Genomic DNA, 13,823 nt, shown 5'->3' on the forward strand with positions numbered 1-13,823 from the left:
TGAGTGTGTGAGTGTGAGTGGATCGGATAGAGGAGAGTGGGGGTGGGAGATGGAATGGCTTAGCAGTAGCGCGCTATAGAGAAAGGCGCTACTGCTAAACTACCTAGCAGTAGCGCCTTTCACAAAGAACGCGCTGCTGCTATGTGTCAGCATGTAAAAATAGACATCAAAACTATATTGATCATCAACGATATTTTTGTGTACAATCTAATTTGTCAATATGAGTCTTCACCGGTTTAGGAACCAGTGAAGACTCATATTGTGGCCACAAATTCTACACATAGAGTTCAATGAAGACCAAGTGCTTGTCAAAGTTTGAGAAGTAACATACTTAAGGCGGTAGAAACTCTCTTCATGGAACGAGGTGGGACTAAATTTTTGTAGTAAACTTAGCAGTAGCGCTTATTGGTGAAATGCGCTGCTGCTATGATCCGTAGCAGTAGCGCTCTTCATGATAACGTGCTGCTTCTAGAACTAGCCTCGCATCGGCGTCGTGGGAATTGTAGCAGTAGCACATCTTTCAGCGGGCGCGCTACTGCTATATTTATTTCAGCAGCGAGTTTTGTTTGCGCGCGCTACTGCTACGTAGCAGCAGCGCCTTATTTTAAAGTGCGCTGCTGGTAAGATTCTGTGTATAGGATTTTCCCTAGTAGTGTAGATCGCACCATATCTAGTAAAGTACGATTACAATGTTCGGACACACCATTACGCTATGGTGTTCCGGGTGGCGTGAGTTGCGAAACTATTCTGCATTGTTTCAAATATAGACCAAACTCGTAACTCAAATATTCTCCTCCACGATCAGATCGTAGAAACTTTATTTTCTTGTTACGATGATTTTCCACTTCACTCTGAAATTCTTTGAACTTTTCAAACGTTTCAGACTTATGTTTCATTAAGTAGATATACCCATATCTGCTCAAATCATCTGTGAAGGTGAGAAAATAACGATACCCACCACGAGCCTCAATATTCATCGGACCACATACATCAGTACGTATGATTTTCAACAAATCTGTTGCTCACTCCATTGTTTCGAAGAATGGCGTTTTAGTCATCTTTCCCATGAGGCATGGTTCGCAAGTACCAAGTGATTCATAATTAAGTGATTCCAAAAGTCCATCAGTATGGAGTTTCTTCATGCGCTTTACACCAATATGACCCAAACGGCAGTGCCACAAATAAGTTGCACTATCATTATCAACTCTGCATCTTTTGGTTTCAACATTATGAATATGTGTGTCACTAATATCAAGATTTAACACAAATAGACCACTCTTCAAGGGTGCATGACCATAAAATATATTACTCATATAAATAGAACAACCATTATTCTCAAATTTAAATGAATAACCGTCTCGCATCGAACAAGATCCAAATATAATGTTCATGCTCAACGCTGGCACCAAATAACAATTATTTAGGTCTAAAACTAATCTCGAAGATAGATGTAGAGGTAGCGTGCCGACGGCGATCACATCGACTTTGGAACCATTTCCCACGCGCATCGTCACCTCGTCCTTAGCCAGTCTTCGCTTAATCTGTAGTCCCTGTTTCGAGTTGCAAATATTAGCAACAGAACCAGTATCAAATCCCCAGGTGCTACTTCAAGCTTTAGTAAGGTACACATCAATAATATGTATATCACATATACCTTTGTTCACCTTGCCATTCTTCTTATCCGCCAAATACTTGGGGCAATTCCGCTTCCAGTGACCAGTTTGCTTGCAGTAGAAGCACTCAGTCTCAGGCTTGGGTCCAGACTTGGGTTTCTTCTCCTGAACAACAACTTGTTTGCCGTTCTTCTTGAAGTTCCCCTTCTTCTTCCCTTTGCCCTTTTTCTTGAAACTGGTGGTCTTGTTGACCATCAACAGTTTATGCTCCTTCTTGATTTCTACCTCCGCAACCTTTAGCATTGCGAAGAGCTCGGGAATCGTCTTATCCATCCCTTGCATGTTATAGTTCATCACGAAGCTCTTGTAGCTTGGTGGCAGTGATTGAAGAATTATGTCAATAACACTATCATCCGGAAGATTAACTCCCGGTTGAATTAAGTGATTGTTATACCCAGACATTCTGAGTATATGCTCACTAATAGAACTATTCTTCTCCATCTTGCAGCTGTAGAACTTATTGGAGACTTCATATCTCTCAATCCAGGCATTTGCTTGAAATATTAACTTCAACTCCTGGAACATCTCATATGCTCCATGATGTTCAAAACGTTGTTGAAGTCCCAGTTCTAAGCCGTAAAGCATGGCACACTGAACTATCGAGTAGTCATCAGCTTTGCTCTGCGAGACGTTCATAACATCTGGTGTTGCTCCTGCAGCAGGTTTGGCACCTAGCGGTGCTTCCAGGACGTAATTCTTCTGTGCGGCAATGAGGATAATCCTCAAGTTACGAACCCAGTCCATGTAATTGCTACCATCATCTTTCAACTTTGCTTTCTCAAGGAATGCATTAAAATTCAACGGAACAACAGCACGGGCTATCTATCTACAACAACATAGACAAGCAAAATACTATCACGTACTAAGTTCATGATAAATTTAAGTTCAGTTAATCATGTTACTTAAGAACTCCCACTGAAATAGACATCCCTCTAATCATCTAAGTGATCACGTAATCTAAATCAACTAAACCATAACCGATCATCATGTGAAATGGAGTAGTTTTCAATGGTGAACATCATTATGTTGATCATATCTACTATATGATTCACGCTCGACCTTTCGGTCTCAGTGTTCCGAGGCCATATCTGCATATGCTAGGCTCGTCAAGTTTAACCCGAGTATTCTGCGTGTGCAAAACTGGCTTGCACCCGTTGTAGATGAACGTTGAGCTTATCACACCCGATCATCGACACGACGAACTTTGGCAACAGTGCATACTCAGGGAAAACACTTTTACCTTGAAATTTAGTGAGAGATCATCTTATAATGCTACCGTCAATCAAAGCAAAAAAAGATGCATAAAGGATAAACATCACATGCAATCAATATAAGTGATATGATATGGCCATCATCATCTTGTGCTTGTGATCTCCATCTCCGAAGCACCGTCATGATCACCATCGTCACCGGCGCGACACCTTGATCTCCATCGTAGCATCATTGTCGTCTCGCCAACTATTACTTCTACGACTATCGCTACCGCTTAGTGATAAAGTAAAGCAATTACAGGGTGATTGCATTGCATACAATAAAGCGACAACCGTTCATGCCAGTTGCCGATAACTCGGTCACAAAACATGATTATCTCATACAATAAAATTTAGCATCATGTCTTGACCATATCACATCACAATATGCCCTACAAAAACAAGTTAGACGTCCTCTACTTTGTTTGTTGCAAGTTTTACGTGGCTGCTACGGGCTGAGTAAGAACCGTTCTTACCTACGCATCAAAAACACAACGATAGTTTGTCAAGTTAGTGCTGTTTTAACCTTCTCAAGGACCGGGCGTAGCCACACTTGATTCAACTAAAGTTGGAGAAACTGACACCCGCTAGTCACCTGTGTGCAAAGCACGGCGGTAAAACCAGTCTCGCGTAAGCGTACGCGTAATGTCGGTCCGGGCCGCTTCATCCAACAATATCTCTGAACGAAAGTGTGACATGCTGGTAAGTAGTATGACTTGTATCGCCCACAACTCACTTGTGTTCTACTCGTGCATATAACATCTACGCATAAAACCTGGCTCGGATGCCAATATTGGGGAACGTAGTAATTTCAAAATTTTCCTACGTACACACAGGATCATGGTGATGCATAGCAACGAGAGGGGAGAGTGTGTTCACATACCCTCGTAGACCGAAAGCGGAAGCATTAGCACAACGTGGTTGATGTAGTCGTACGTCTTCACGATCCGACCGATCCAAGTACCGAACGCACGACACCTCCGAGTTCAGCACACGTTCAACTCGATGACGTCCCGCGAGCTCCGATCCAGCAGAGCTTCGCCGGAGAGTTTTGTCAGCACGACGGTGTGATGACGGTGATGATGATGCTACCGACGCAGGGCTTCGCCTAAGCACCGCTACGATATTATCAAGGTGGATTACGGTGGAGGGGGGCACTGCACACGGCTAAGAGATCAATGATCAATTGTTGTGTCTCCAAGGGGTGCCCCCTCCCCGTATATAAAGGAGGGAGGAGGCCGGCCTCCCTAGGCGCGCCCCCTGAGGAGTGATACGTCTCCAACGTATCTATAATTTTTGATTGCTCCATGCTATATTATCTACTGTTTTGGACCATATTGGGCTTTATTTTCCACTTTTATATTATTTTTAGGACTAACCTATTAACCGAAGGCCCAACCCAGAATTGTTGTTTTTTGCCTATTTCAGAGTTTCGAAGAAACGAAATATCAAACGGAGTCCAAACGGAATGAAACCTTCGGGAACGTGATTTTCTCACCGAATATGACCCAGGAGACTTGGACCCTACGCCAAGGAAGCTTCGAGGTGGGCACGAGGTAGGGGGGCGCGCCCTCCCCCCTAAGCGCGCCCCACCCTCATGGGGCCCCCGAAGCTCCACCGACATACTTCTTCCTCCTATATATACCTACATACCCCCAAACGATCAGATACGGAGCCAAAAACCTAATTCCACCGCCACAACCTTCTATACCCACGAGATCCCATCTTGGGGCCTGTTCCGGAGCTCCGCCGGAGAGGGCATTCACCACGGAGGGCTTCTACATCATCATAGCCCCTCCGATGAAGTGTGAGTAGTTTACCTCAGACCTTCGGGTCCATAGTTAGTAGCTAGATGGCTTCTTCTCTCTTTTTGGATCTCAATACAATGTTCTCCCCCTCTCTCGTGGAGATCTATTCGATGTAATCTTCTTTTTGCGGTGTGTTTGTTGAGACCGATGAATTGTGGTTTATGATCAAGATTATCTATGAACAATATTTGAATCTTCTCTAAATTCTTTGATGTATGATTGGTTATCTTTGCAAGTCTCTTCGAATTATCAGTTTGGTTTGGCCTACTAGATTGGTTTTTCTTGCAATGGGAGAAGTGCTTAGCTTTGGGTTCAATCTTGCGGTGTCCTTTCCCAGTGACAGTAGGGGCAGCAAGACACGTATTGTATTATTGCCATCGAGGATAACAAGATGAGGTTTTTATCATATTGCATGAATTTATCCCTCTACATCATGTCATCTTGCTTAAGGCGTTACTCTGTTTTTAACTTAATACTCTAGATGCATGCTGGATAGCGGTCGATGAGTGGAGTAATAGTAGTAGATGCAGGCAGGAGTCGGTCTACTTGTCTCGGACGTGATGCCTATATACATGATCATACCTAGATATTCTCATAACTATGCTCAATTCTGTCAATTGCTCAATAGTAATTCGTTCACCCACCGTAAAATACTTATGCTCTTGAGAGAAGCCACTAGTGAAATCTATGGCCTCAGGGTCTATCTTCATCATATTAATCTTCCATCACTTTATTATTGCCTTTTCTTTTTTACTTTGCTTTTTTTTACTTTGCATCTTTATCCTAAAAATACAAAAAATATTATCTATCATCTCTATCAGATCTCACTCTCGTAAGTGACCGTGAAGGGATTGACAACCCCTTATCGCGTTGGTTGCGAGGAGTTATTTGCTTTGTGCAGGTACGAGGGACTCGCGCGTAGCCTCCTACTGGATTGATATCTTGGTTCTCAAAAACTGAGGGAAATACTTATGCTACTTTGCCGCATCATCCTTTCCTCTTCAAGGAAATCCAACACAGTGTTCAAGAGGTAGCAAGGAGTCCTACTCCCACCGGGAGTAGGCCTCCCTTCCAAGTAGGAGTAGGAGAAGGGAAGGAAGAGAGAGGGGAAGAGAAGGAAAAGGGGGGCGCCCCCCTCCTTGTCCAATTCGGACTAGAGGGGGAGGGGGCGCGCGGCTTCCCTGGCCACCCCTCCTCTTCTCCCACTAGGGCCCATGAGGCCCAATTAACTCCCGGGGGGTTCCGGTAACCCCCCGGTACTCCGGTATATGCCCGAAACCTCCCGAAACCCTTCCGGTGTCCAAACATAGTCGTCCAATATATCGATTTTTACGTCTCGACCATTTCGAGACTCCTCGTTATGTCCGTGATCATATCTGGGACTCCGAACTACCTTCGGTACATCAAAACACTAAAACTCACAATACCGATCGTCACCGAACTTTAAGCGTGCGGACCCTACAGGTTCGAGAACAATATAGACATGACCGAGACACGTCTCCGGTCAATAACCAATAGCGGAACCTGGATGCTCATATTGGCTCCTACATATTCTATGAAGATCTTTATCGGTCAAACCGCATAACAACATACGTTGTTCCCTTTGTCATCGGTATGTTACTTGCCCGGGATTCGATTGTCGGTATCTCAATACCTAGTTCAATCTCGTTACCGGCAAGTCTCTTTACTCGTTCCGTAATACATCATTCTACAACTAACTCATTAGTTACAATACTTGCAAGGCTTATAGTGATGTGTATTACCGAGTGGGCCCAGAGATACCTCTCCGACAATCGGAGTGACAAATCCTAATCTCGAAATACGCCAACCCAACAAGTACCTTCGGAGACACCTGTAGAACACCTTTATAATCACCTAGTTACGTTGTGACATTTGGTAGCACATAAAGTGTTCCTCCGGTAAACAGGAGTTGCATAATCTCATAGTCATAGGAACATGTATAAGTCATGAAGAAAGCAATAGCAACATACTAAACGATCAAGTGCTAAGCTAACCGAATGGGTCAAGTCAATCACATCATTCTCCTAATGATGTGATCCCGTTAATCAAATGACAACTCATGTCTATGGTTAGAAAACATAACCATCTTTAATTAACGAGCTAGTCAAGTAGAGGCATACTAGTGACACTCTGTTTGTCCATGTATTCACACATGTTTATGTTTCCGGTTAATACAATTCTAGCATGAATAATAAACATTTATCATGATATAAGGAAATAAATATTAACTTTATTATTGCCTCTAGGGCATATTTCCTTCACGCATCATATAGTCACGAACCGTAATGTCGCATCTCTCCGACATCGATGGGTAGCATTCAAGGGGAAGTGAACAAGTATGTCGGTTACTACTCACAAGTGACCGGACACCCTCAAAATGTGATGGGAGTGACAGCTCACATAAGCTACTTCATCTTGTCATCATTTGCGTATGCTTGTTTTTTTCTGCATTCTCATGCTCATACATATTTCGTTTGCTAGACGGCGGTGGCAGCCACTATGTTTCACAAAACAAAGAAGAAGTCATTTGCGTTTAGCTATTGTTGAATCATATTGAATGGCCGACCAAAATGGACACAACTTATGGGCGATCTCAAGGCCGACAAGAAGAGGAATGATGGCTCAAGCTCCCAGCAATCAAATGGGTTGGACGAACAAGAGGAATATATTTTCGTGGAGAATGGAAGAGCCACCATGCCAAAGGATAACCAGCAAGTCATGGGGAACAATTGGGAGAAGGCAAGGGCCTCCCGTGACGCCGCGACTACAAAAATGTCGTCCATATGAACATGCATTTTTGCGGTGAGGGAGAACAAGAAGGAGAGGTACAAGCTCATGTTGAATACACAAAATAAGTGGAAGGATGGGGATCGAGAGAGGACAGAGAAGAAGCTGAAAAGTGAGAGGGAGAAGATCCAGTTGGAGAAGCAAGAGACGGCAATCAAATGGGAGCTCAAGAAGGCCAAGACATTTGGATAGATTGAGCTCGAGAAAGAGAGGTTGCAAATCGCACGGGACGCGGAGGATGCGAATATTATATTGATGGACGAAAGCCTCTTGGATAAGCATGCCAAGAAGTGGCTTGAGAAGAAGAAGAAAAAGATCAACGAGTGTAGGGACTACGAGACGGCGAGGGCGACTATGGCAGCAACGGGGCATGCAACAAGGATGCAGGCGAAGAAAAGGATGCAGGTGCACCCGCGGCCATATATTTGGCCTGATTTTCCAGATCTGTGAATGCTCTGACCATTCAATCACATATTAATTTACATAACCGTATCATTTTCGTATGAGCCTTTTCCTACCAACCCTTATTTATCTTGTGGGTGCGACTGTATATGCCACTAGCAGAAGACCAAAAAGACAACAAAGAAAAGTTCATTAAACCTTTTTAGAAAGTAGCGTGAATACAAAATTTTAGGAAGAAAAATGGACAAAAGAAAAGGAAGCCAAGACAAAGCAAACATGGAAACCGTGCGCGGCATGGAAAAATGAGTTGGAGCTCCAACAGTATACAGCTGCCAATCCACATCACATCCCAAAGACAAATATACTCCTACTAAAAAATTGGAAGGAAAGAACGCATCGTTAGAAAATTTCCAGTCCTGCCCCTCCCCGGCGCCGGCGACGACCGCCGCAGCCGCCACCTCCCCCAGGAGCGCCGGCGTTGCCCGTCCGCACCCGGCGGCGGCGGAGGCAGCGATGGCGAGGCAGGAGGTGGCGGGGGCGGCCACGGGGGTGGACTTCCACCTGCCTGACGAGATCCTGGCCGTGATCCCCACCGACCCGTACGAGCAGCTGGACGTCGCGCGCAAGATCACCTCCATGGCCATCGCGTCCCGCGTCTCCCGCCTCGAGGCCGACGTCGCGCGCCTCCGCAGGGACCTCGCCGACCGCGACCGCGGCGAGGCCGACCTCCGCGCCCGCCTCGCCGACTCCGACGCCCGCCTCCTCGCCGCGCTCGACGAGAACGTGCGCTCCTGTCGCCGGACACGTTTGTCCCCCGTGAAATTCAGATTTGTGCTTAGCCTGTCGTGCTTGATTGCAGGCGAAGCTGGTGAAGGAGAGGGACACGCTCGCCCTGACGGCCAAGAAGCTGTCGAGGAACTTGGCAAAGGTGCGATTTCCCATTTTTTGTATATATCTTTTAGCTCCGATCTTGGTGGGATTTCTCTGATTTCTCACTAGGATTTTTCATTCTTAGAGTGTATTTGTTTGAGGAACCTGTTAATTTTGATTAGAAGCGTGGATTTTAGACTTGTAGTGTCTATTTAGTACAAACCTAGACTAAAGACGTGTCATGTTAGTTTAATTTGCCTGTTTATGGTTTGATGTGGCTTCCAATGCCCATGATTGTTGGCCATTGGCGAAGGTGGAGTCTGAACACTCAGCATTTCATGAAATTGGATGGAATTTGTCTTTCCACTGCTGACTGCACTTTCACAAATTTCTGTAAGTTTTAGTGTCACTCTGATGGAAGTTAAAGCTTTTGTTTGACTTATTATCAAGGTTGCATAATGGAAATTTCACAGCTTCAATCAGCTTAGGCTGGACTACGAAATCCTGATTGCAAGTCCTGTTAGTTTTGTCAATTTCAGTGTTGCAAACGATTCGGTACAGTTTTACTTGTATTGGGGCTTCAACTAAAAACAGGCCATTAAGCGATAAGGTGATGTGGCTGGCAGACTAACTTGACTTCGTTGTGCTCATAGTGAACCCTGTGATGGGTAGATAATTTTGAAACAAAGAAATTTAGAAGACCGAGATACTAAACCAGATTTGTGGTGATTGGTTTGAAAGAAAGAAAACAAGATCCGTGACTGATGAATGCTTTACTGTCGGTTACACAAATCTGTAACTATTGTCTCCATTCATCTCAATGCTTGGTATGAGCTTACAAGGGAATGCTAATTACCGTTAACTTGATCATAACTCTAATTATCCAAATCAACATCAACATGATTTTTTTTTTGCTTGCTAGTTTACGAATTACTGAAGAACTTTTGTTCTTCGCAGTTAGAGGCATTTAAGAAGCAGTTGATGAAATCTCTGAGTGAAGATAATTTACTGGTGAGTATTATCAATCAATATGGTCTTTCCCACTTACTCAGATATTTCTAGTTTCGGTTGTGCTGGTCTTGATTGGTGACAAGTAATGTTACCTGCAAAACTTCACAGCAATTGTCAGAAACAGGTGAAGATCGTGATGTAGATGCAGAAAATAGTGGGACCGCTCGGAGTCCTTCCTGGAAAGGTGCTGCTCAACCTCAAAAGTTCGAAAACTTCTGTTTAGACAAAGTTTGTGTCTTTCCCTTGATTTCATATTGAATATTTGAATGGACAGATGAAGTTTCAAGCAGTCACACCTCTTCAAATACTTCCAGCAGATCTACAATCACCGAATCAGCCCAAGGTGTCATTAGTTAACTCTTACTGTTGAACAACTAAATCATAACAAATATTACATTTTTTTTCCGACTGTCAGTTGCTTACTATGGAAGTATTTACAGGATACCAGTTCTCAATCACACCATATGTAGCCCCCCAAATAACTCCTGGTTCAACACCAATTATTTCATCCTCTAGTGGTTCCCCACTAGCATATTCAACTGGTCCATCCACTCCGAAGTTCTATTCTGGTCCAACATCGCCTACAAGATCACGTTCTGAAGACCAATCGGCATTTTCATCATGGAATGGATCAAGTCATCAGTATTCAGCCCCTGTCTCTCCTCAACGCCGCTCATTTACAGGTCTTACACAGTGGATTATCAATGGGGGTCTGCTATATTCATTTAGGATAGTTCCTTAACATGTTTGTTCTTTTATATTTCCAGGGCGACCTCGTATAGATGGAAAGGAATTCTTCCGACAAGCACGGTTGGTCACTATGCTGTCTACTCTCTTTAGTTTGTTCATACTATAACACTTGTGGGTACAAATACCAGGACACGACTATCTTATGAGCAATTTGGAGCATTCTTGGCAAATATTAAGGAATTTAATGCACAGAAACAATCGCGAGAGGTAGCACGGTTCACCAGTATTTATAACCTCTCAGTTCATTAGTATATCCACAAAAAACATGTAATGTGATGATTTCTACTTGATCAATTTCTACAGGACACCTTGTCAAAAGCAGAGGAGATTTTTGGAACAGAGCACAAAGACTTATACATTTCTTTCCAGAATATGCTTAACCGCAACCAATCGTGAACCTGTCATAGGCTGCCGTATTTCTTCTTTTGAACAAGCTGGTTTAGTTCATCGGCATGTCTCTTCCGTCTAAACGACGGTACCATTCTGCTGGGGTAATAATTCCTATGCCAGGTCATCTGTTTCCAAGAGAGCGTGTATCGTTGGAGTTCTCGATGATCACAAGATCATATTCTTAGAAATCTGTGCATAGGCCATTGTAGTTTTGGTGCGGCCATCCTCAATAACATGATGTAAATGGGTATGGTCATGCATGCATTTCAACAAGGAAAAGTTTCTTTTCTTTTTGCGAACAAGTGGAAGTTGAGACTTGTCAGATATATTGGTCTGTGTAATTGACTTGTGAATTGAAGCTCGTTTTCAGCACCTCCTGTCTTTCCTACTGCACACTCAGCCTGCAGATTCGTGAAGGCGTGCACATCATCATGACATTATAAAAGCCTAATACTATGTTAATCATGGATCCAAAGTTGAAAAGGTTCCTCCAGGTTGTGTTGCATTGCACGTCGAAAAAGTCGAAAGGTTTCCTCTGTACATTATGCAATCCGCATATTATTACGATGAATAGACCTTGTGGTTGGTCTATAAAGAGGACGAATAGACCTTGTTCTTCTCTCTTCATTCTCTGGTAGTTCGGCCATTTTGTATTTGTTAACTGATGCAGTCTTTTGCTTCTCAACTCTTGTTCTTCTCTCTTCATTCTCTGGTAGTTCGGCCATTTTGTATTTGTTACGTAGATTCCAGTAGTTCTCTTAGGTTGTTGACATGCAGCAAGTACCTTGGGAGTATCAGCTGGCCGTGGCCGATTACTGGAATGGGGGTCCGGCGGCCATGGAGCCAGCAGCTACTGCATGGGTTCCTGGCCTCCCTCTGGAGATGACAGTCGCTGCTCCTGCTGCTAGCCACGGTGATCTGGCCGTCAGCTCCAGCGGACGGCAGCACCAGCACCAGCTGGTCATGGTGGAGAGCACCACTGACAATCACCATGGCCGGTACGAATGGAGCGGTCCGGTGGAGGCGTTCGAGGAAGCAGCGCGGGCGTTCGAGGACAAGCTCGGCATGGCGGAGACGAAGATCCATCTGTTCCCGGTGAGCATGGTGGACCTCGCCGAGCGCTACGCCGCGCCCAGGACCGTCTCCATCGGCCCCTACCACCACGGCCTGAGCCCCGCCGTCCTGCAGATGGAGAGCACCAAGCACGTGGCCTCCTGGCACTTCGTCAGGGCCTCGGGCCGCTCCGTCGAGGAGGTGTACGCCGCGGTCTGCGCCGTCGCCGACGAGGCCCGCGGCTGCTACGACGAGGGCAGGGTGCGGGGTCTCGCTGACGACGACTTCAAGCCCATGATGTTCTTCGACGGCTGCTTCCTGCTGCAGTACCTGCTGTTCGCGTGCACGGACGGCGACGACGACGACGACGAGGAGGGGATGGCAGTAGACCCGGCGCTGAGGAGCGCCTTCAGCTCCGACTCCGACCGCATCTTCTCCGACGTCGTGCTGCTCGAGAACCAGCTCCCGTGGGTGGTGGTCGAGACGCTCATGAGCTTCGTGCCCGCGCCCGGCCTGGACCTGCCGAAGCTCGTCGGACGCGTGAAAGGCTCCCTGCAGGCCCGGCAGGCCCTCGGCGAGAAACCTCCCGCGTGGGACAGCAGCTACACGCCGCCGCACCTCCTCGGCCTCCTGCGGCACTACATCGTCGGAACCGGCACCAAGCTCTCGTCCGACTCCTCCTCCCGCGGCCTATCCGAGAAGGCCGAGAAGGTGTCCATCTCCGTGAGCGCCGTGGAGCTCGCGGAGATGGGCATCCAGCTGACGGCCACCAAGACGGGGGCGGAGCTGAAGGAGATGGGCGTCAAGAAGGGGTTGCTCTCCGGCGAGCTCTTCCTGGCGCCGCTGTCCCTGGACGACGCGAACGCGGGGTTCCTCGTCAACATGGCGGCGCTGGAGCTGTGCACGACTCCGGACTTCTACGAGGCCGACGAGGAGCGGTCCACCGTGTGCTCGTACCTCTGCCTGCTGGGCATGGTGACGGACCGCGTGGAGGACGTGCAGGAGCTGCGCACGAATCACATCTTGCAGGGGGGAGCGGGGCTGACCAACGAGGACGCTCTCCGCCTCTTCATCAGCCTGGAGAAGCACCTGCGGCCCGGGAGATGCTACGTCCGCACCATGCTGGCCATCGAGAACTACAGGGTCCATAGGCCGGTGCGCACCATGGTGTACAGGTTTGGCTACAAGAACATGAAGACTATCGTCACCGTGCTGACCATCGTTGGCGCACTTGTCGGTTTACTCCAGGCAGTCAAGCCTAAAAATAACTAAAGTAGTGATCTAAACGCTTTTATAAAAGTTTACAGAGGAAGTACTAAGTTGTAAGGGCATCACGGCCTAATTAAGTGATCATTAAATCAGATGCGCCTAAAATCTATCTGTTTGTGGAAATGCATGAGAATTCCAGCGCGCCCTGTGACGGAGGGAGTACTAGTTGTATGGTAGTTGTTGGTAAAATTTACCACACAATTAAGACGTTGTTTAAATAAATTACACAAATTGAGTAGTTTTAATCAAAACTTTTGTAAAACAGAACAGAATGTGCCAGCATTATGAGATGAAAGGAGTACATGACTTAGGGCCCGTTCGGAAGCTCTCTCGCTTCCCGCTTCTTCGGAAGCTGGCCGAACGCTTCGGCTCCGCGGAGCCAGCTTCAAGAAGCGGAGGCGGCCTCCAGTGCAAATTTGAGAAGCTGCCCAAGCCCAGCTTCCAGCGGAGGAGAAGTTCAGCTTAATTACTAGGAATGCCACCGCCAAGTCAAGAAAACGATTCGTTTTGCTGCCGCATGTGGAGAGCCAGCGAACCAG

General features: G+C 46.2%; 2 protein-coding genes across 2 annotated transcripts; both read left to right on the top strand.

The window, feature by feature from the left end:
* The first annotated feature begins 8,312 nt into the window (after positions 1 to 8,312).
* On the top strand, positions 8,313 to 11,334 carry LOC119356183 (uncharacterized protein At4g15545-like). Its single transcript, XM_037623108.1, has 9 exons — positions 8,313 to 8,724; positions 8,801 to 8,869; positions 9,769 to 9,822; positions 9,931 to 10,006; positions 10,097 to 10,165; positions 10,263 to 10,505; positions 10,590 to 10,632; positions 10,701 to 10,779; positions 10,876 to 11,334. Exons 1-9 carry the CDS (start codon positions 8,455 to 8,457, stop codon positions 10,966 to 10,968), a joined length of 996 nt encoding a protein of 331 aa, XP_037479005.1. The 5' UTR covers positions 8,313 to 8,454; the 3' UTR covers positions 10,969 to 11,334.
* Positions 11,335 to 11,733: 399 nt separating this feature from the next.
* LOC119358093 (UPF0481 protein At3g47200-like) lies at positions 11,734 to 13,318 on the top strand. Its single transcript, XM_037624796.1, has one exon. It carries the CDS (start codon positions 11,734 to 11,736, stop codon positions 13,285 to 13,287), a length of 1,554 nt encoding a protein of 517 aa, XP_037480693.1. The 3' UTR covers positions 13,288 to 13,318.
* Positions 13,319 to 13,823: the final 505 nt, after the last annotated feature.

This window comes from Triticum dicoccoides, chromosome 2A, assembly GCF_002162155.2.
Source record: "Triticum dicoccoides isolate Atlit2015 ecotype Zavitan chromosome 2A, WEW_v2.0, whole genome shotgun sequence".
NCBI classification, from domain to species: Eukaryota; Viridiplantae; Streptophyta; class Magnoliopsida; order Poales; family Poaceae; genus Triticum; species Triticum dicoccoides.

Bases quoted from the DNA above. Each gene is read 5' to 3' on its own strand.
- LOC119356183 (XM_037623108.1), top strand. From the start codon at position 8,455: ATGGCGAGGCAGGAGGTGGCGGGGGCGGCCACGGGGGTGGACTTCCAC. The intron at 8,725-8,800 runs GTGCGCTCCTGT...GCTTGATTGCAG, and splicing joins TCGCCGCGCTCGACGAGAAC to GCGAAGCTGGTGAAGGAGAG. The intron at 10,780-10,875 runs GTAGCACGGTTC...CAATTTCTACAG, and splicing joins CACAGAAACAATCGCGAGAG to GACACCTTGTCAAAAGCAGA.
- LOC119358093 (XM_037624796.1), top strand. From the start codon at position 11,734: ATGCAGCAAGTACCTTGGGAGTATCAGCTGGCCGTGGCCGATTACTGG.